Source organism: Gopherus evgoodei, chromosome 3 (genome assembly GCF_007399415.2).
Source record: "Gopherus evgoodei ecotype Sinaloan lineage chromosome 3, rGopEvg1_v1.p, whole genome shotgun sequence".
Taxonomy (NCBI): Eukaryota; Metazoa; Chordata; order Testudines; family Testudinidae; genus Gopherus; species Gopherus evgoodei.
Window position 1 is genome coordinate 218,789,407 of NC_044324.1, and position 22,365 is coordinate 218,811,771.

General features: G+C 41.2%; 1 protein-coding gene across 2 annotated transcripts in view; it reads left to right on the top strand.

Moving 5' to 3' along the window:
- The window catches only part of SLC24A3 (solute carrier family 24 member 3), a 355,771-nt gene that overhangs the window by 210,687 nt on the left and 122,719 nt on the right, over positions 1–22,365 (top strand). For both annotated transcript variants that reach the window (XM_030558108.1, XM_030558109.1), the window contains exon 3: positions 8,471–8,547. In XM_030558108.1, coding sequence (XP_030413968.1) covers positions 8,471–8,547 — 77 coding nt within the window. The remainder of the gene's footprint in view (positions 1–8,470; positions 8,548–22,365) is intronic.

The window sequence follows — 22,365 nt, forward strand, 5'->3', positions numbered from 1 at the left end:
TTCCAGCTACGAATTTTATTTTGACTGAAATATAACTGCTCCTTACCAAGCAAGGATAAACATCCTCATCACATCCTGACCAGGGAATACGCTCTTATGTGTCCTTTTGAACATTTTGATTAAAATTAACAGCCGCAGGATTAGTCCTGATCTCTTATATGTTAGTGGATATCAATGTGTGTGTTGTAAAATCAATAGCCGACGTTATAACATGATAACCACCATGTTTGAGATCAGAATGACACCCATTGTCTCTACTGCTGCTCTGTAGCAGCAACTAAATAAACAGTTAAAGAATTGGGGCCAGATCCCTAGTGGAGGTAAAACAACATAACTCCAATTTCATTTAGACAAGCTGAAGATCTGGCCCTTCATTATTTGTTATTAACGAGTTAGTCCATAAAATGGCATCTGGCTAATTCAGATTCTACCACTTCTAGTATCTAATAGCTCCTATGTTTACTTTTTTTTAATTGCTAATAAAATGTTGCTTACAAAGAGCTTGGCTTGTTTAGCCTGGCCAAAAGAAGGCTGCGGGGGGATATGCTTGCTCTATATAAATATATCAGGGGGGTTAACGTTAGGGAGGGAGAGGAATTATTTAAGTTTAGTACTAATGTAGGCACGAGGACGAATGGGTATAAATTGGATATTAGGAAGTTTAGACTTGAAATTAGACGAAGGTTTCTAACCATTAGGGGAGTGAAGTTCTGGAACAGCCTTCCGAGGGAAGTAGTGGGGGCAAAAGACTTTTCTGGCTTTAAGACAAAGCTTGATAAATATATGGAGGGGATGTTATGATAAGATTGTTAATTTGGGCAATTGATCTTGGATTACCACCAGATAGGTCTGCTCAATGGTCTGCGGGGAGATGTTGGATGGGATGGGAACTGAGTTACTGCAGAGAATTCCTTCTTGGGTGCTGGCTGGTGAGTCTTGCGCACATGCTCAGGGTTTAGCTGATCGTCATATTTGGGGTCGGGAAGGAATTTTCCTCCAGGGCGGATTGGCAGGGGCCCTGGAGGTTTTTCGCCTTCCCCTGCAGCGTGGGGCACGGGTCGCTTGCTGGTGGATTCTCTGCAGCTCGAGGTCTTCAAACCAATTTTGAGGATTTCAATAACTCAGTCCTGGGTTAGGGGTTGTTATAAAATTGGATGGGTGGGGTTCTGTGGCCTGCCTTGTGCAGGAGGTCAGACTAGATGATCAGATTGGTCCCTTCTGACCTATGAGTCTATGAGTGCACTTTAAAATTTTAGCTGTTCAAGCAGCCAGTTCTCTCTGAGGACATCGCCCTTTCATTTTTCGCGTATTCAAAAGAAAAGTGAATTGCGGGCATTTCAACGCTGAAATTCATAGGAACAATAGTAATAAGGGCCAGTACGGCTGACTAATATCAAACCTAATATCTGCATAGAAAATCTTCATGATCCTGTATGGAAATCTTATTCTCCTGCAGAGTTTGTAAGCCAAGCTTCCTGCAGACATTGAAGGCCAGAATCAGTACGACTGGACAGAAACTCAGCAGGAATAATTTATTCTGTGGTTTCAGGTTTATTTAAAGGTTTTTCTGGTACAATCAAAATAAGACTGGCAAAGTCTCTGCCCACCTTCTCTCCTTGAAGCTGCACAATCTGAAGACACTGTAATAAACTAAACACCCAACATGCAGTTCAAACAGGGCACTTGTTGTCCGAGTAGCTTCCTCCATTTCTTCAGAGAAAGGAGCTCCTTTTTTTGTAAGACATTGCTTGTATCTGTGTTCATCTGTACCTGATTCATCCCTGCCAACATCCTCTAACAAAAAATGCAGCAGATAGTTTATGCAAATTTGCAGTCTTTTGTAACTCCATGAATTCAGATACAAGCCAATCAAAGCGCTTGCCTTCTGACTATGTCTTGATAACCAGTGAGAGACATCTTAGAAAAACCTTAGGTAAAGAGGTGTTGTGCTAGAGAGGTGGGAGAGCTGAATTTGGATAGGATTAAATGTTTCTGTTATGCACAGAAGGAGTGAGGGCTGGGATTCCCCATCCCTTTCCAGTTGATTGCAGCTTGCTCTGTTTTTATGCTCTATTTTTTTCCTACCTGCTTGTACCTTAGTCAGTCTCCTTGAATGAGTACAGACACTGGGTAGGAGACTGAATTTTTATTATCTCCATGTGTCAAAAATTGTCATGCTAAATTCTTTTATGCCTATGCGTGGGGGTGGGGGTGGGGGTGGAGTGAGTAGCTGCTTGTGTGTTAGTGAATCATCATGTACATTCATAAAACCGTGCCTGTCATGTTTCCTTTTCAATCCCTGGTAGTTGTGATTGATTGTAAAAATCTCTTGGAAGGAAGATGTGATGTGAACGTTTGCCTTTCACATAACAGCGCCTTAGCTGAGGAAAATTGAATCATTTAAGATAGTTTTCACATCATTGCCTTTTATCTTTGCCTTCCATGGTGTTGGGTTTTTTTTAAACTCCAGTATTAGTGCTGGAATCTGTTTAAATAGATTCTTTGACAGTAAATTCTTTGAGGCAGGCAATGTGTCTTAGTATGTGTTTGTACAGTGCTGAGCACAAAGGAGGGGAGGGGTGATCTTGATTGGGGCATCTGGGTGCTACCACAAAATAAAATAGTAATAATAAAATACCCATTGTGTCATCTACCTAAGGGTCACAGACATCAGTCCATATAAAAGGCCAAATTCTGCCGTTTGAGGCATTCACATGGCTTCATTTGTGGCCCACAGAGTGGGTGTAGATGAAGTGTACAGCCAAGTGTGCTTTGTCCTCTGATTGCTGGAGACAGTGGGTGATACCTGGCAGGATGTTTGTCTTTGCCACAGATTGCTTTTAGTAAGGTCCTGTTGAGTAACTATGTAATTGCACCAGCTCTAGGTTACCCTTCAGACTGTGTGCGCTAATGGGCCTGACTTTGCCAATTGTGAGTATATTGTAGCATGAGGCAGTGAACAAATTGTGCTTGCTAGCTACTTCCCTGGTTTCATTCACCTGATGCCTGGTGTGACAGAAAGACTGTCCTGTTTCACAGGGTTCTACCGTCTACACGATTTATTTGTTGTAGGATCCCTTTTCCTACACTGTTGGTTTGTCTTCATTGCAACAGTTAGCATCAGTTAGTACACACGAGGTATTTTGGAGTCAGAGCAGAGCCATCACGCTGCAAAACATCACCACGGGCTCGTCTTATTTGCAGGGTTAGCTTGTGCTGTAACTTGAGTTTTGTCACAGCCCGACTCCCGTCCACACACACAGATCTTTAGCTCCAGTTAAGTGGTGCTTTAAACTCCAGCAATGAAGACAAGCCCATAGAAGACTCGGGCATGTCAGCGTGGGCTTGGGACTCGGGGAATATAATATACCTGAGCGGCCAGCCTGTACTGCCGCCTCTGCAGCTGTGCTGTCACAGCTATTGTTATTCAAGCTAGCTAGATCAAAACTAGCTTAGAGATGTCTATGCATGCTGCAGTCACACCTCTGTTTGCACTGTAGACATACCCTCTGCGGTATTGCTGATACTGCCTCTTTCATGGAAAGACTAATATTAAGATCTCCTCTGTACTTTTATACTGGCTCACACCCTAGTTTGATGATAACTTTGGCAGGATTTATAAGAATGTAAGAATGGCCACACTGGGTCAGACCAAAGGTCCATCTAGCACTGTATCCTGTCTTCCAGCAGAGGCCAGTGCCAGGTGGCACAGAAGGAATGAACAGAACAGGTAATCATCAAGTGATCCATCCCCTTTCGCCCATTCCCAGCTTCTAGCTTATGACACATTATAACATTGCATTTTTACACTCTCTGAAATGTGTTATTAGAAATGCTAAACTTTATTAGAAAAGTGACTATGTGAAAATGGCAGTTTTTCTCCTGACAGCTCTGCTCTCTGTGTGTATTGGCTCCTCGCTGCTTACGTTAGTCACATAAGGATGTAGTTTTTTACTCCTCTTACACGGCAGAGGTAATCCCGCTATGGGAGAGTGAGCTGGATTGTTTTTGATGTAATCATCTACAGAATTGTTAATTCAGTTCCAACTGTAGAACTTTATTAATGACGATGTGAAAGCCAAGAAGAACATAGCTTGATTTTTGGACTTCTGGTTGAATGTGTAGGGTTGTTGGTTAGCAAAAACGACAGCTTTTTATTTGTTAGCTGATCAAACTCAATCTGGAGTTATTGAGCGATACCACACATTTGGAAGGCCATTTCGACAACTGCTTTTCAGCGTATAACTGAAAGCTATTCCGGCAACCTAACAGGCTGACAATCTTTAAATGCTTTTTAATTCAATTAACACATGTAGCATTAACACAGCATTTCATTAAATGAAAGTAATTTGCCTTTATTTGACTAACAAAACTACATTTGCAATACTAATCAACACATTATCCATCTCTATTACATGCCTCTTTAGACGGAGGTAGTAATTGTCTTGCCATCTTGGAAATACTTTGGCTAATCCTGCAAAACACCTTATTTACTGGCAGCAAATGGAATGATCTAAGCAAGTGAGAGGTGTGGGCTTTGTTTTGTCTTGTTTGCACTCTAGTTAGTCGATAGTTTTCCATGACACTTGTTATGTTGTTGGAGAGAATCAGTAAGTCTGTATTATACTGTAATAAAGTCTGGACTTGCATCTGGGGCCGGTAGAGGCGAGCTGCAAACCATTGATATATGTACATCAATACGCTAGGCCTCATTCCTCCCCTCCTGCTGTAAGGAAGGAGGGAAGCAAAAGCAGGTGCAACATGGATATAGGTGAGGAAGCAGTGGCTCCTCTCCATTGGCTGCAGGCTTGTGACCAAGGTAGCTACAAGACAATTTAACCCTCTTTCAATTGTACTGCAATTAGTGTCGTTAGTGGCTTGCAACGCCAGCATTTGGTTGGCCAAAACGCATTAATACTGAACAGATTTTAATCTGTTTCTTTTCAGTTTCAATATTAAGGATACAGATTCCTAAAGAATCCACAACCCAAAGCAGTCTGACCGAGCAAAGAGACTAGGGGCCGAATTCTGATCTCAGTTACACTGTTGTAAGCCCTCTGTTTTCAATGAAGTTATTCTAGGTTTACATCAAGAGTAACTGAGATCAGAAACTGGACCTGTTTTTTCTCATGATGGATAGTTAAAATGCATCTGATTTGGTATTTCTTTCCGTCATATTATTTGAAATAATTATGTCTCTGCATGAAGTTTCTTCATGGTTCACTTCTGCCAACAGATGCTCTCTTCTAAGCTAATTAGACCATGGAGTTTGCCTGAATCCTACAGCATTACTGCAGAGTAAACATTCATATTCTTCTTTCAGAGCAATAATAACTTTGCTTTTGAGTCTGCTGCAGGGGAAAAGCTATTATTTGAAATGAATACAGAATGTCCAATGGAATCTTTTCTCATACAGGCAAAAATACATCTAAATATAGAGCAGCTGTTATCTGTGCAGAGGGTGTTTACTGGACCCTGCAACTGGGGTTTGGTTTTGAAAGACACACCAACCCCACACAAACTAGCATGCAAACTTTGATTAGGAACAGTAGGAGTAGGAGCTGGAACTCTTACCAGTGATATTGGCCCTGGGCATAGCAACCTGAAACAGGACTTATTTCCAGCAATTTATTTGTGCACTGGAATGCTACTGAGTGAAAATATAAGCAGCTGGTAGTGTCTTAGCCCTTAAAAAGAGGTCACACATGTTCAAATGTGATTTGCTGGCCTGCTGGCTGATCTTGGTCAAGGCACTTACCTCCTTGTGCCTCATTTTCCCCATCTGTAAAAAGGGGATAATGATCCTGCTCTCCTTTGTAAAGCACTTTGAGCTCTGTGGATAAAAAGTGCTGTATAAGAGCTAGGTATTATCAGTGATTACAAAAATGAAAGAAATAATAATATTTAGTCCTCATAATACTTCTAAGTGTCAGGTAATGTTAAGTGCATTTACCTTTTTCCTGGGGAGTAGCTTGGCAATCACCAGCACATGGGACACACTCACTTGATGAATAATGTAGTGTTGGCACCGTGCAACCTCCAAGCTGCTCTTCTCCAGCTATGTGTTTCATATTATGGCTGTGCGGGGTGAGGTTGTAGTGTCAATAAGTGTGTCGCACCAGTAAGGCACAGTGAAAATCCTTGCATTCAGAGTTCTTTGCTATTTTTCAGCATAGTTTGCTCTGAGAACTAACAAAGCTCCTGGTAGAGCTAGTGTCATACAGAAAGAGTCTTGCTCACCTTGGGGACATGGAGAAATGTTTTTGGTAAAAAGGAATTTGGTTCTGATCCACAAATAATAAATTCAGGGCAAAGTTCAGAGGTGAGATCAAGGGTGTCTATAGTGACATAATTTGCGCCTTTTTCATGCCTTCTCAACATGTAAATGATACCATGTGACACACCTTAGATCATCCTCCATTTATCTAGAGCTAGTTGAAAATCAGAATTTTTGTCCCATGGGAAAGGTCAATATTTTGACATTTATTTTCACTCTGAATCAGGATGAAAAGTCAAAATTTTTCATGGCACAGAAACTCCTGAAAAATGTTGGCCTAGAAATGTTGAAGCATTTTGCTTCAACTTGGTTCAACAATTATCCACCAAAACTGCCATGGTTTCTCATGGTAGAGTTGAAAGGATTCGATTTTTAGTTTTAAATATTGGCAAATATCAATGTCACCATATGTACACACTCCAACAAAATATTTCCATCCATGATGACTGAAATTTAAGGATAGGCAAAGTAAGAAAAGTTCACTTGAGAACTTACCAGAGTCAAAATCCAGTGATTTAAGCTTATTACAAATGGACTAGTGAATGAATAGTGAAAACAGGTAGGATTTGTTGATTTAAGGGTTTTTATTTTTATTATTGTGACACAATATTGACAATTTGTGTTTTAATGATTTATAAAGCTTTAACTTTTTGAATCTCAGCGTCTACTGTCATTAAATAATTCTGACTCACTGCCCCCAATTTCACACAACTGTGAAAATTCAAATCACTATAATTCTAAAAAATGCTTACAGCCTATCATTTTGCTCAACTGTGAACATTTACACCTATAAAAATCTAAAAAAAATGCTTAAAATAAACATTGATATTATCCATTGAAATTGTTATTTAAAAGAAACCAACCAAATTCTGCCACGTCTATTCATGGGAATTGTAGTTCAAGTACCTCATGCCTCATTCTCACTGGCCATACCGCTTTTCCCATGATACACCATGGTTATGTGACTCCCATCATGCATCATCTTGGTTCAACCAGAGGAGAGACCTATGTGATCTTGGGCAAGGCACTTTGGCCCAGATCCACAAAGGTATTTAGGTCCCCAGCTCCCAGGGGCTAAGTACACCAAGTGAACTAAGTACAATTGCTAGATATGAAAAACAAACAGGACCTCAGGGAAATGTCCTTTCTGCCAAAAGAAGAACTAGTTCAAAAATATATAGGCAGGTACATGTGCAGATCTTTTATTGCTCCAGAGGGAGATGGGGCCAAGCAGCCATCATCAGTACGGCCCAGGGGTGATGCTATATTTTATAGTGCTGTTAGTGCTATCCTACCATTGGAGCTGTGACATCTCCCCCACCCAGCAGAATACACAGGTGACAATTCCTGTCACTCTTGGAGAGGAAACTTCCTCTGTTGTACATCCACCCATGATAGCTGTGGGTGTCCACTCTGAAAATGATTGCTTCACGCTTGGTTTGAATATTTCTCCTCCCTCCTGTGTGTTCAGATCGGATGGATGGTGTTTTCTGAGGGTTCAGATTACCATCTACATTTATTTCACTGTGGATCAAGCATACACACCACAATCACATTGTTAATGCCTTCTCTGCATACATCTCTGTATTATGTTTATTCCCCTGTCCAGACCAAAATGGTGGCAGGAGAGGTCTGACTCAGAGACAAGACTCAGCTGTTCGTAATGATGATGAGTTTTGTGTATTCCAGGAGTGTATTATGCTGAGAAGCCCATGGCAATAAATCATTTTGACTTTAAACATTTCTAGCACCTGCCATTCTTCTCCCCATCCCATTCTGAGGGTTTTTCCTTTTAAAATACAAAGCATTGTGTAAAAAATGCTTTGTGATCTGTATTACTGCACATCTGCTCAATCCAGAATAGAACATTTTCCTCCTTAACATTTTATGGAGTATGATGCTGAGCTTAGAATTTGTTCGGTATCTCCGAGGCGTCGTGGTGAGATATAACGTTCTGGTGGCTATGGCTCTGAATGACATGGTAAATATACATAGCTCTATAAATGGCCAGAGGACAGATTAAGCAAACTAACAAAACAAATAGCAAAAACCTATGGCATGGGATCCCATATTCATGTCTGTTGCAAGATTACCAGCCTACAGAAGGACTCATCTGTTTTTATTACCTTACTTTGCAATATATTGCATCTTTCCAATACCCCAAGTAAGTGTTTCTTTTTTCTCCTTTCCCAGCTCTCCATGAATTCCCCAGTGACATCTTTACAAACGAGGACAGAAGACATGGAGCTGTAGTCCTGCATGTCCTCTGTGTAAGTGTTTTGACTTCATTTGCACTTTTTTTTAAACTGGAAGTAAAATATTATCGGACAAGCTGATGTCATTTCTTATTCATCTGGTTTTCTGTTGTTCCAGTTTCTTCCCGTGGATATATGCTTATGCACAGAATTCCCAAGAGCCATTCTCAACCTTGTTTGAGAATGGCGAGTTACAAATAATTTTGATTCTTTAATATTACATCTCTTCCTTTATATACGTTGTTATGCTTTTAAAGGCCCCAATCCAGCATGTCAGCACATACTTAAATTTGCACAAGAATAATCTCATTTAAAATCAGTGGGACAATTCATATGTTTAAAGTTAAACATTATATGTGGAAATCATTGGGAGATAAGAATTATACAGCTTCAGGATCCCACTTTTACGTGCTGCTTTTTGGCATAGTATCTGCCTTTAATGTTCTCTGCTCACTTGCCATCTTTTTTATTTTTGATAGCTCTTCTTTGTGGTGGTGTTATGCAATAGGCAAAAAAAAATTTTTTTTAATGAAAAATCAGTTAACGGGTTGCATGAGAAACGAACAAGTAGAACTGGTTTCATGGGAAGGTACAACTGTAAGGCTGAAATGCCAGGCAAGCTTGAGGGAATCTGAACACACAATGTTAAATCTCGGAGCTTTTCGTGGCAAGGACTACGTCTGTGCAACGGATAGCACAGTATGCCGCCGAGTCTGGGCCAGAGTGCAGTACATCACATGAGCAAGGCCTGGCCCAGGAGTCAAACTTCTATGGGCCTGAGGTGCTCAGAATGAGCATCCTTTGAGCAGAGGAAGTTTGTAAGCAACTGGTGAGTGTGTGGTACAGGTCCCCCTTGGTGCCAGATCCCCAGAGGGTATAAATCTGTTACAGGACCAGCTAGAAAGCCTGCGCTTAAGCAATAGTAGCTTATGCTTTTAGCTCTGAAATTCCCTGGTTCAGTCCCAGGTGTATCACCCAAGATGGTGGCCATTACATCGAGATACTCCCCATGCCTCACTAATTGCAATGTCACTGCCAGGCCTCTATATCTTTTAGAAGTAATTTGATGCATTTTTGTAGTATTATGAGGTACTCGGGTACTTCAGAGATGAGCACCATAGAAGTATCTATAAATAACAAATAAATCTAGTGCTCCACATTCTGCAGCATCATAAATACAATATTCTCTCTCCAGTACTGCCGAAAGCATTGCAAAGTCAGAGTCACGCCTGAAAAATCATGAGATTTCAGAGGTAACACTACGATGAGATGTGTACCCCACACAGGCCCTGAAAGGGAAGTGTGGGCCTCAGAGGTCAGTCATGTTATCTGGTTGCACCCAGAGAATGAACAAGCCTTAATTAAGGGCTGAAGCCCAACTCAGGAGGAGCTGGGGAGTGATTATAAAGGCAGGAAGTTTAGAGCAGAAGAGGGCTGCAGGGAGAGAGTCTGCCGTCACTCTGGGATTAGAGAGGAGGAAGCCCAGAGGAAGAGCAACCTGAGTAGGCAAGGCTGGCAACTGGCCAGGAGTTGCGCAGAACAGCCTCACTGATGGGGAGCCCTAGCAAAAGGGCAGGAACTGGAGTCCCAAGGAAGGAGCCCTGAGAGTAATTTACTTGAAAGGGATGTAAGGTCAGCCTGGGAGTTTGCTAGGGGATTCCAGGAGAAGGCCCTGAGAGAAGGGAAGACTTAGAGTGGTTGTGGGGAGTAGGCCTCAGAAAGGCTGCACAGAAAGAGCCCCAAGGAAGCAGCCACAAGGGACTGAACTAAGCAAATCTTGGCTGCTGGATTTAGGGTCCCTAGGCTGGAACACAGTGTAGCGGGAGGGCCCGACTTCCCCAACCCAGCCGCTGGTATGGTGGCATGAGGCTGCAGAAGGAACATGGGTGACGAAGAGACCTGAGAAAAGGGAGTGAGGCCCACAGAGCCCAGAGTCAAGGCCAAAGATGTGATACAGGGTCTTGGACTGAAAGGGTGGACTAAATCTTATTCTGGCCAGAGGGCTGAGTCGCAGGAAGAGACAGCCACTGGAGGACCAGAGCGGCTGTCAGCAGAAGGCACTAGATGGAGCAAAAGCTACCATACCACACCTGGCCACAAGAAGGTGCTCCCCAGAAGTGAGTCCATTCCTTATCAACACATTTTAGTTTTTTTTTATTTGCCTTCTGGTTTTGGAGCCTTTGGGTTCTAGTTTTCAAGCTTTTACGCACAATCATGAGGGCTAGAAATTGTTTTTAAATGAAAGCTGAGTGTCTTGTATAAACACATGACTCCAAGAGCTGGGGCTTTATGAAAAATGCCTAATATTATCAGGCTCAGGATACAATCTCGAAAGCTGGCAACACTGTCTCTCAAATACTTCTAGTAATAAAGAGTATGTGCCACAATTTGCAAGACTGGGATATTTGAAAATTGTCACAGAAGCACAGTTATCATGGGAGATCCCCTGCAATCACAACTGAAAGCCCAGATTTCGCAAAGTACTTAAGCACGTGCCTAGTTTTAACAAGTGAATAGTCCTATTGTAGCCAATGGAATTGCTCATGTACTTAAAATTAGATGTGCTTAAGTGTCTTTCTTTATTGGTGCTTTGAAATACTGAAGTAGTAATTATTGTACTCCAGGAACTGGGTAAAAATAATGAGTGTTTACTCCAGGAACTGGGTAAAAATAATGAGTGTTTTGAAATTGGAATTGTGTGACGTAAACTCTGGTCTGCCAATCCGTTATTCTACAGGACTTTATGCTCAACAGCTGCTGTAATCTCAAAGAAATAGAAGTGCACTTCTCCCTCCAGAGTCTCTTATTAACTTCTGCACTGTAGACGAAAGACAATTCTTTTCCTTTTAATGTCTTTATAATTGATATAGAAGTGCCAAATCATCCCCACTTCTCATGGGTGAGATGCATTTTCAAACAGCCAAGAAAATACCTGCTTCTGATGAATATTTAAAAACATTTTATATCTTTAGTCGGCTTAAATGAACAGTCACTGTTATAAATGTGTGATTCGTGATTGCCTTTCCCTTTCAAATTACAATGTATCAAATTCTGTCATCATGCAAATAACTCTGCGTTATGATTTTTAAGAGCTAAGTGACTCCAATTATAAATTTGTTGTATAGCATCAGTTTTGGAAAGCTGAATATTTCCAAGGATTGGTGGCAAAATATTTGACTATGGGATGTTCTGGAGTGTGTATCGTAAACCAGGGTTAGAGAAAGAGCTAATTTAGTGGCTTAGTTTCAAATTTTTACACCTGGGTGCTCAAAGAAAAGATGCTTAAATAAGGATTCAGATTTTCAAAGGTGCTGAGTACCCAGTTGTTCCCGCTGATTACATAATGATTTTTGGGTGGTCAGTGCTTCTGATCATCAAGCCATTTACTTTAAGGTGCCTAAATATGGATTTAGGAGCCTAATTTGAGGCATTCAGTTTGAATGTATCTACTCTTTGAGCAGCCTGAATTTTTTTAGGCTACTTTTGTCATGTGCAAATATTCTAGGAAAAGAAATAGATGATCAGAAAAATCCCACTTTTCAGAAAGTTTTGCACGTGCCAGAGCAGGAAAAAGAATCCTGATGTCTGAGGAGGCCAAACTCTCACGTGACAATAGCTCTCCGATAGGTGGTGCCAAATCTTTGTACTTGGGCCAAATGTAAAATCAGGCTGATCCTGCTTGCACTGACCTTCTATAAACTGCTTTGAGATCTGCCAACACCTCTGTAAGCCGGTGTAACCGAGGGCCGGACAGGTGCAATGTCTTTGCTGGGAGTCAGTGTGGCCTTGCATGGTAGAGATTGGCTGTGGAATCCAGACTGTGGTTTGAATCTTAGGCTTGACGCTAAACTCGCGGTGATGGTTTTAATTCTACTTACCGTCATTTGGTGACTATGCATGCTGGTGCCCTAGCTAAGTAGGATGGGCTTTCCAAACTCCCTCAGTCCTACCTCTGCTCCATTGAAGTACATTGTGGTTTTATCACAGACTTCAGTGGGATCATACTCGGCTGAAACTGAGCACTTTGAGAACTTTCACCCATAGTGAGTGTGCTAGGGTGACCAAACAGCAAGTGTGAAAAATCAGAATGGGGGCGGGGGGTAATAGGAGCCTATATAAGAAAAAGACCCGAAAAATCAGGATTGTCCCTATGTAATCAGGACATCTGGTCACCCTAGAGTGTGCACATCTTGTGAGGTGGAATGAGGTGAGGCTGTCGAGTATCCCTGTACTCTGTCACTGTGCGCTGTACACAATCTACTAAGGATTGAGGGAAATGGGTCATCTAGGGCCAGTCCCCTGCGCTGAGGCAGGGTCAAAGATGATCTAGACCATCCCTGACAGGTGTTTGTCTAATTTGTTCCTAAAAACCTCCAGTGACAGAGATTCCACAACCTCCCTAGGTAATTTGTTCCAGGGCTAAAATACCCTTACAGTTAGAAAGTTCTTCCTAATGTCTAACCTAAATCTCCCTTGCTGCAATACTGTAGCATGCCACCCTTTCTTCTGTACTGCTGCTGGCAGCGGTGCTGCCTTCAGAGCTGGGCAAACAGGGAGCAGCAGCTGCTGGCCAGGAGCCCAGAGGTGCTGGGGCTGTGAACTGCCACTGGAGGTGCCAGGGCTCACCCTGGCAAGCCCTGGCACAAATTAAGCACTGTAGGCACCTATTGGGATTTTCATAAGCACCCAGCTATCTTTAGGTGCTTAAATACCTTTGTAAAACTGGCCTTTGGTTACTGTATCTTTAGTGATATGCAACTTTGCTTTGAGAATTTTGTCAACCCATATTACCTTCTTTAATCACTGACTGTAAACTTACTCCTGAACCGTAGAAATGACTTTCCTGGAAGCCTTTCACTCCACCCTAGGACAAAATATGAACCTGTGTATGCATAAATTCCTATACTGTTCAAGTTTCTAAGGTCTTAATAATAGAAAAAAGATATTTTAAAAAACGAGCTAGACCCAGAAATTGCTTCATATTGGACCCATTGTAACAGTGAGATAGTAAAATTGTTATTTTCCATCTCTATGCAACAGAACACATTTGCCCAGGCTGCTTAAAGCAAAGAAGAGAGAGCTATATTTTTGATTTATTAATTACATTGAACTCACATAAAGTTTTGTGGATACAAGGGACTGAATAAATCATGAGTCAGGTTCTTTTCCAATCTACCCATGATTTGGGCGTCAGATTTTCTGCTCCTAGGACAGCTTAATATTTTATAACCTTTTATATTATTTTTGAACAAATGAAATGCAACTGAACACAAATCAAAAGAAAATATGTTCATAGTTTCTTGCAGGCCTAAAATTCAAGGTATAGCAACTATATCAGATTCAAATATAGCAAATATTCAAATCCGGTATATTTGAATCTGATATAACAATATTTAAGAATCTGTGACCCCAATAACAGAATATTTGGGTTTTTTTCTACAGTGACACATGTAAAGTGGCGAAGCAGATGTCTTATTCTACTGAGGTATTGTCATTCCATGTAATTTAAAAAATCAGTATTTTGTGGAGGGGAATGACATTGTTAAATTATGGAAGAAGTTAACCAAAAAAAAAAGGATGCATATCACACCATGTCTAAACACGACTCATTTCATCAGCTAGACATGGTTTTAAAAGTTTAATATTTTAACATTTTTAATAATATATTGGTTAATACTTAATTGCCAGTACATGAAGACCTATTAGGTCATATTTTTCTTTCATTCTGCATAATGAATGTGTTTATTATATATTCCTTGTTATGTATAAACAGTCAAAACCATCTGGTTTGAACAATGGACTCGTCTAAGTCAGAGTACTCTGTTTTGTTTTTTAGTGTAAATGTTCAGCCCAGACCACAAGATTTTAACATTAGAGACATGTAGTCACCCCTCCACAGTGCTGAACTGTTATCTCCAGAGGCAGTAACTAGAACAGGGGTGGGCAAACTACGGCCTGGGGCCGCATCTGGCCCTTCAGACGTTTTAATCCAGCCCTCGAGCTCCTGCTGGGGAGCAGGATCCAGGGCTTGCCCCACTCCGCGCAGCTCCCAGAAGCAGTAGCATGAGTCTCCATACACTGCCCCTGCCGCAAGCACTGCTCCCGCAGCTCCCATTGGCGAGGAACCATGACCAATAGGAGCTGCAGGGGCAGCGCCTGCGGATGGGGTAGTGCGCAGAGCCGCCTGGCCGCACGTCTACATAGGAGCTGGAGAGGGGACATGCCTCTGCTTCCGGGAGCTGTTTGAGGTAGCACCACCCAGAGCCTGAGCCCTGACCCCCTCCAGTGCCCCAACCCCATACCCCAGCCCTGATCCCTCTCCTCGATACTACCGTCCTGCACCCCAGAGTCCACATCGCCAGCTGGAGCCCTCACCTTCCCACTCGCACCCCAACTCCCTGCCCCAGTCCAGAGCCCCCGCCCGCACACTGAACTCCCTCATTTCTGGCCCCACCCCAGAGCCCGCACCCTTGGCCGGAGCCCACACCTCAACCCCCAATTTTGTGAGCATTCATGGCCCGCCATACAATTTCCATAACCAAATGTGGCTCTTAGGCCAAAAAGTTTGCCCACCCCTGGACTGGAAGATGGTCAGTGGCAGTTAACTTTTGCCCTGCATCAATGTGCTGACTGGTGTTTGGCAACTCTGCTAAGAAGTGTTAACTGACAGTGGATTCCTTGTGCACGGCTAGATACAAAGAGGAGACTGTACTTAATTTCAGCTTATGATGGCAAAGGAAGAGTTTAATATTAGCCATTATTGTCCAGGGCTGCAATACAGCTCTCTTTCCAATGCCCTTGAAAAGATCTTTAAGAAGATAAGTGTTCCACTTTCTGCAGCCAGCTCCCTTGTCTCTTTCTGTACTTCATGCATGTCGACAGCCCAGCCTGTCACATGCAGACTCCAAGCCCATGCAAACCTGCAGGCAGGACTGTTGAAATCTAGAGGCTCCTCTAGGAAACCAGAGAACTCTCTATGTAGAACTGCTTCATTTGCTACCCCAACAGCAGACTTTGGGCAAGAATTTGGGATGGAGTCTCCTCTTCCTTATGCTATGAGCTGGCAACCCGTTTGAATGAGGTTTTCCCACCTGGCTTTCCTCATTTAAGGATTCATAATCCTTGCCCGACTGATATTTACCCAAACAAGATTCTGAGCCGTTTTTAAGTTGTGCGTCTGAACTGACTCTGTAACTGAAACTTCTGCAGCTCTGGCTAGTTAGGATCATAGGAATTGCCAGACTGGATCAGACTCATGCTCCAACTGGTCAAATGTCCTGTCTCTGTCAGTGGCCGTCACCACATGCCTCCAAAGAACCCCTCAGCAGGGAGATGTGGGCTAATCTACCCCCCATCCCAGCCTCATCCTGACCTCCAATAAGAGTGACTTAAGTGCAGAAGTTTAGTTATCACTTAAAGTGACAGTCGCAGGTTGCATGATACAAACCACAGCGTACTAACAGAATCCCTAGAGACAGCATTTGTACATGTGAGGGAAGATCCTCCGCTGGTGTAAACTGTCATAGCACCATTTGAAGATAGGACAGTTTATACCACCTGAGGATCTGCCTGCATCTTTTAGTGGGCCAGAACTGAAGCCCACTGAAATCAGTGGAAAGATTCCTATCAGCACTGGTAAATATGTCACCTGTTCTTCAAATGGGAGTAACTGTTATTTTAACATAGTGTCATGGTGAAAGCTGATCTGAACAAAAATGGAAAACCGTAATGGGCTTTTATAAGGATGCCTCTTTCGTCTCAGTCAAAAGAAGTCGTCATCTGGCTTGGATGCTAAATCTGTAATTCTGTTTTGTTTTCTTTTTTCTCCCTCCAGCAATACACTTACGAAATGTCTGATCAAATCAGAGAGTGTGCACAACAGTGCACTTTTTAAAGAAGGTTGTAACCATAGAATCAAATTTTTATTACAGTTCTCTAAACCTGTGGAGAAATTTGAACTTTACAAAGTGGAGTTTTAAAAGGGGATGAAAGAGCCTTTTCCCCACATTTGTTGATTTTCTGTCAAACTCTTTTGTTACTAATTTTAATGAAAATATGTTTCCCTCTTCTTTTCTCTTTATCCTTATTGGTGACTATGTGTCTGTAAATTATGCTTCAGATGAACTATTTTTAGGGCTTGGCTGAAAATTGCAAAGCATCCCAGGTAAATACTACAAGTTACTGAGTATTTTTAGAAGGAGCAGTATACAGCCTTTCTAGGGGAGTCCAGAGGCATCTTCCCCTTGGCATTACAAAACTATCAATCAATAACACAAAGAAATAATAATATAAAATAAGTTCTTATAATTTGATTCATTCCAAAGGCAAGAATTAAATTACTCTTCACAAATACCTTTAAAAATCCAGGAATCCTGCATGGATGATTTTGCTATGCCCAGAGAAGGGGTGTCACATATACATGTGCTTCTTTCCACTGTGGCCAACTGCAGATGTGTGCAGTTGTGATCAGCAGAGATGTCTGAGCTGGAGACACCACAGTTTAAATAATAAGAGGGTACTGGTAAAATGTTCTTCATTGTGAGGTGAAAAGGTGAACTCGCATGGTTAAAAAGGTTTGGCAAAGCTATAAGCAACTTAAAATAGGATCTTATAAGGGGAAGTATCAGGCAACCTTAATAATAGATGGTACAACCAGCCCTGCCTATAATTTGGCCACATTCTCAGTTGGTGTAAATAATTCATTTGCAGTCAATAGAGCTACACTGATTTACACCATCTATGGGTCTGGCCCCCAATATGTATAGTGTGTATATGTGTATAAAAAGATGCTAGCATTCAGTATTAAATCATGCTTTCCTTCAAATAGAGTTCAACTATGGTAAAAATGAGGACTATATAGGCACAGATTTTCAGAATTGTGCCCACATATAATTTGCATGTGTAATTACAGTGATTTGAGCACAAGTGAGCAATTGTATGTGCATTTTCAGGGCATTTATATGTCTAATTTTGTCATTTTTTAATATAGTCATGGTAAGTATCAGACGGGTAGCTGTGTTAGTCTGGGTCTGTAAAAGCAGCAAAGAGTCCTGTGGCACCTTATAGACTTACAGACGTATTGGAGCATGAGCTTTCGTTAGTGAATATCCACTTTGTTGGATGCATGAGTAATCACCCATGAAAGCTCATGCTCCAATACGTCTGTTAGTCTATATGGTGCCACAGGACTCTTTGCTGCTGTCAGGGTAAGTGTGTACACAAATTATGCGCCTGCTTTAGTGTGAGCAGTTCCTAAAATCGAGGCCATTATTTATAGAGATTGTCTTCCTTTTTTCTTCTGTATGAAACTAGAGACCATCCACACCTCATCTGTATGACCTGTAATTGTCTCAGCTTGTTGATTTTTTTTATATGTACTTCCTGAACATTTTTATTTAATTGATTGGAGACTATTATGACTAGTTGTTGGTTCATGAATTGATATTTATCAGGCACTGGTACAGCAAAGTCACCTCTACCCCGAGTTGACTTTGGTCTCTTTTTTTTTATTCCCCTTCATTATGTGGACTTCAAATGGCTGTGTAAGTATTTGGAATGAAACAAAGGAAGGTCCTATCTTCAACTACTGTAACCTCAGTATTTCATTGTAGAACGTTTTCAATGCCTGCGTTGTATACATTTGCAAATATTTTTCTGTGGAGGTCATGTGGTTAGGAATGGGCAAACTGGTTTAGATAAAATATAAATTCAGATCAGCCTTTGTCCTTTGTTCAGGGCTCAAAACAAATGAGTTCTAAGTAACTTGTTTCCTTTTTATTCCCCCCACATGTTTTTACACGTCCAGGTTTATGTTGGCACCAGAAGTGGAAATATTGAGACATAGTTAGAGAGGCCATTCTCCTAGAATCCCTGACCCAGTTGGAACCAGAAAATACCAGAAACTAAAAATAATCTTACAAGACTCAGCTTTGTTTCTAAAACAAAGAGTTTTGGTTACGCAACAGTTGAGTTTTCTGAGGTACATCAATAACTGCTAGGAAGCAAATAACCAAATTCCTTTGAGCTACCTTGAATTATTCCCTTCTCTCTCTCTTCTCTCACTCCTCCCCAACTATATTTTTGGCTGTGTTTACTTTAGATCTTTCCCTGGACATGACAGAATTTTAACATCAAACCTCGTAGGCATAAAAAGCGACTGAAAATTATGGTGCATAACAAATACTCTGTGCAGTGGGGTATAGCCTGTGAAAACAGATATGGTTCCTCCAATTTTGGTTCTTCCCACCATAGGGGAGGGGTGGGAGAAGAGAACTGGAGGTAATGCTGGGTGGAGATGTATTTGTGCCCAGTTTGACTAAAATCCAAGGAAACTTTGGTTATCTAGAACTAGATGACAAAAGCTTTGTTAATCCAGTGAGACACCAAGTGGCTAAACTACTGCAGTGATCTGGGGGGCAGATCTAATGGTAATTTGATAGTAGACTTCCTGAAAGAACCATGGACAGCACCCTTTTGACTTTTCCATTGGAATGAAGGATTTTTGGTCATGCAGATCCAGAACATTTGAACAATATTCAACTCACCCAAAAGGGATATGGATGAGATATATATATATAATATATATTGCTAATAAGTTGGATCCTTTGGCCATGGAACAGCTGTAGCTCCAAGCCCTGACCCTTGACCACTAAACGACACTTCCAGCTTGTTTCCATATATTCCTTATTTCTTATGTTAGATCGGTTGATTAACTTTATAGTGCTGTGTAACTTCAGCAAATGGGTGAAGCAGGATATGATACTGTACACTGGACAGGGAAGAATTTGGATTATTATCCATGCTGGGTCCTTTCTGTTGCTTTGTAAGATAGTCATTGTGGTTTTTTTTTTTTTCCAATAATGGAAGATAACTGGATCAGGAAGGAAGGAAAGTATGTGTTCAAATGCCTGGTTGATTTGGTATGGCCTCTTATTCTGGAAACGCAGCAAAGAGAGGGACATGTTCAAAGGCTCTTAGAGAATTACTTTTTATTGCACATTAATAATAATACATGGGGAAACTTAGTTTGGTTGAGTATCGATTGGATAAGCAAAGCGATTAAAAGAAAATGACTGTTGTATTTCTCAAAATTTGAGAACTCCTATGTAACTGTATACAAGGAATTTCTAAAGAGCACCAAAAGCTATACAAAATGGCATGGCAAATTGTTCGCACAACCTACAATTATATAATACTTAGGGAGGATAGGAAGACTCCATTATAGTTGGTTTTGGGTTTTTTTTGACATTTCAGACCTTAATGCCTGTGTTATTTTGTGTTATTGACTCAAATAATTTAGTTCCATCTTTTCTTGAGTTTCAAAATAGTCTTTTTTAAAAATTTTAGGGATTACTGGACTTCTGTGTTTATGGAAAAGCTGGCCGATCTGTAAAAAACATAATTTGATATTTAACAGAATATTAGTTAACAAATAAGAATATATCAAAGCATTGGCTAGCTCAAGGATTGGTAATAGCTTATGACACTCTAGACATCCAATGAAGTGGGTATTCACCCACAAAAGCTCGTGCTCCAATGTGTCTGTTAGTCTATAAGGTGCCACAGGACTTTTGCTGCTTTTTTAGACATATAGTTACTGCTTTAATAAAGCCCGTGCTGACACAGGGCCCTAAGTCATTAACATCTGATGACTTTGTCATCGACCTAAGTAAAGTGGTTGTACCTATATTGGTGGCTTTAGCCTGACTCCCAATGGACAAAGCCCTTCCTTCCTTGTATTGTAAAAGGACGAGTCACCATTAAACTAATACTCTGGCATGGTGCTATGAGGTACTATGCTGCTTGGAGGCAATTTTTTTTTCAGCTGAGACATAAAACCAAGATCTTGACCACTTGTGATCATTAGCGATCCCGCGGCACTTTCTGCAAGAGTAGATGTTTATTGACTCTGGTCCTGGCCAGATTCCGATATGGGTAATTATATTCTTCCTCCCCTGGCAATACAGTCTGGTATTCTTCACTTTCCCTCCTGATAATCTGTTATGTACCATTGCTAGGGTAACACTGAGACCATTTGCCAGTCCAGAGTGGCTGCATTTCAGTGGTGCGTGCATGGTGTCATGCATTAAAGGTACTGTATAAATATGAAGTAGTCCTTATTTACTCTATCCAAAAAATGGCCATAACCCTCACTAGCAGTGCCACCCCAGGGACACTTCTAAATGGCCTTTTCCCACCCAAAACCCTGCTCAGAATGAGCAAGTGGGAACAGAATTAAAATCAGCGAGTTGGCATTCTTGACGGGAAAGACCAATAATATTCTAATGCCTTCCTTCAGTTAGTGGTATGTGAATCTTGCACCTTCTTGATCTCAGGGATTAATACTGCCTATAGCTCATGCAAATTAGCTTTTTTTTTTCATCCAGGCTAGTTTTTTATTAGCATTGCTCTGCTGGTACTGATGTCGGGGGGAAATGATCACCACAGGCTTGTGTGTGTCATTTACTGTAAATGTCCCAGGCCAGGAACTGAAATCTGAAAATTTGTCTTTTGTAAAGAAGTGACAGCGTTTTGGAACCTCAACCTGTTGTGATTGTCTCAGGAAAAAACAACGTGTTCTCATCCTTGTTTTCACTATTTTAAGAAACATAATATTTTTATAGCATCCAAAAGATGTGCTAAGCCTAAGGTACTCATATTGCCTGCCTCACTAGTGTCTGAGCACCTCGCACTCTTTAATGTATTTCTCATCACAACACCCCACTGAGAAAGGGACGTGCTATTATTCCCATTTAACAGATGGGGAACAGAAGCACAGAGAAGCTCTGGGTATGTCGGCACTGGAGCTGGAAGTGTAATTTCCAGCTTGGGTAGACATGCCCATGCTAGCTCTGCTCGAGCAATTACACTAAAAATAGCAGTGAAGCCAGTGACACCCCATACCTAGGGTTTCAGATAGGATTGTACTCTGGGCAGCTACCCAGTCCTGCTGCCTTTGCAGTTGCAGCTACACTTAATTGTTAGTGTACAAGCTCAGTCAGAGCTAGCGTGAGTATGTCTGCCTCCAGCTCCAGTGTAGATGTACCCCAAATGACTTGGCTGTTAAATCTGTGGCAAAGAAGGGAATTGAATTCAGGTCTCAATTAATTAAAATCAACCAAGTCTTCTAGTTATGTGTGCTTAGTACCCAGTGCCTAGTACCCAGCCAGAATCTTCTCCCAACCCTCTTTGTGAGGGATGTTTTTAACAGAAAATAGAACATTCTTTAATTTAATCGCGATTAATCACAGTTTTAATTGCACTGTTAAACAATAGATGACCAATTGAAATTTGTTAAATACTTTGGTTGTTTTTCTACATTTTCATATGTATTGTATTCTGTGTTGTAATTGAAATCAAAGTGTATATTATTTTTATAACAAATATTTGCACTGTAAAAATGATAAACAAAAGAAATAGTATTTTTAATTCACCTCATACAAGTACCATAATGCAATCTCTTTGTCTTGAAAGTGCAACTTACAAATGTAATTATTCTTTTGTTACATAACTGCACTCAAAAACAAAACAATGTAAAACTTCAGAGCCTACAAGTCCACTCAGTCCTACTTCTTGTACAGCCAGTAGCTAAGACAAACAAGGCTGTTTGCATTTACAGGAGATAATGCTGCTCTCTTGTTTACAGTGTCACCAGAAAGTGAGAACAGGTATTTGCATGGCACTTTTGTAGCCAGCATTGCAAGATATTTATATGCCAGAGATGCTAAACATTTGTATGTTCCTTCATGCTTCAGCCACCATTCCGAGGACATGCTTCTGTGCTGACGACGCTCGTTTTAAAAAACTCTGTTAACTAAATTAGTGACTGAACTC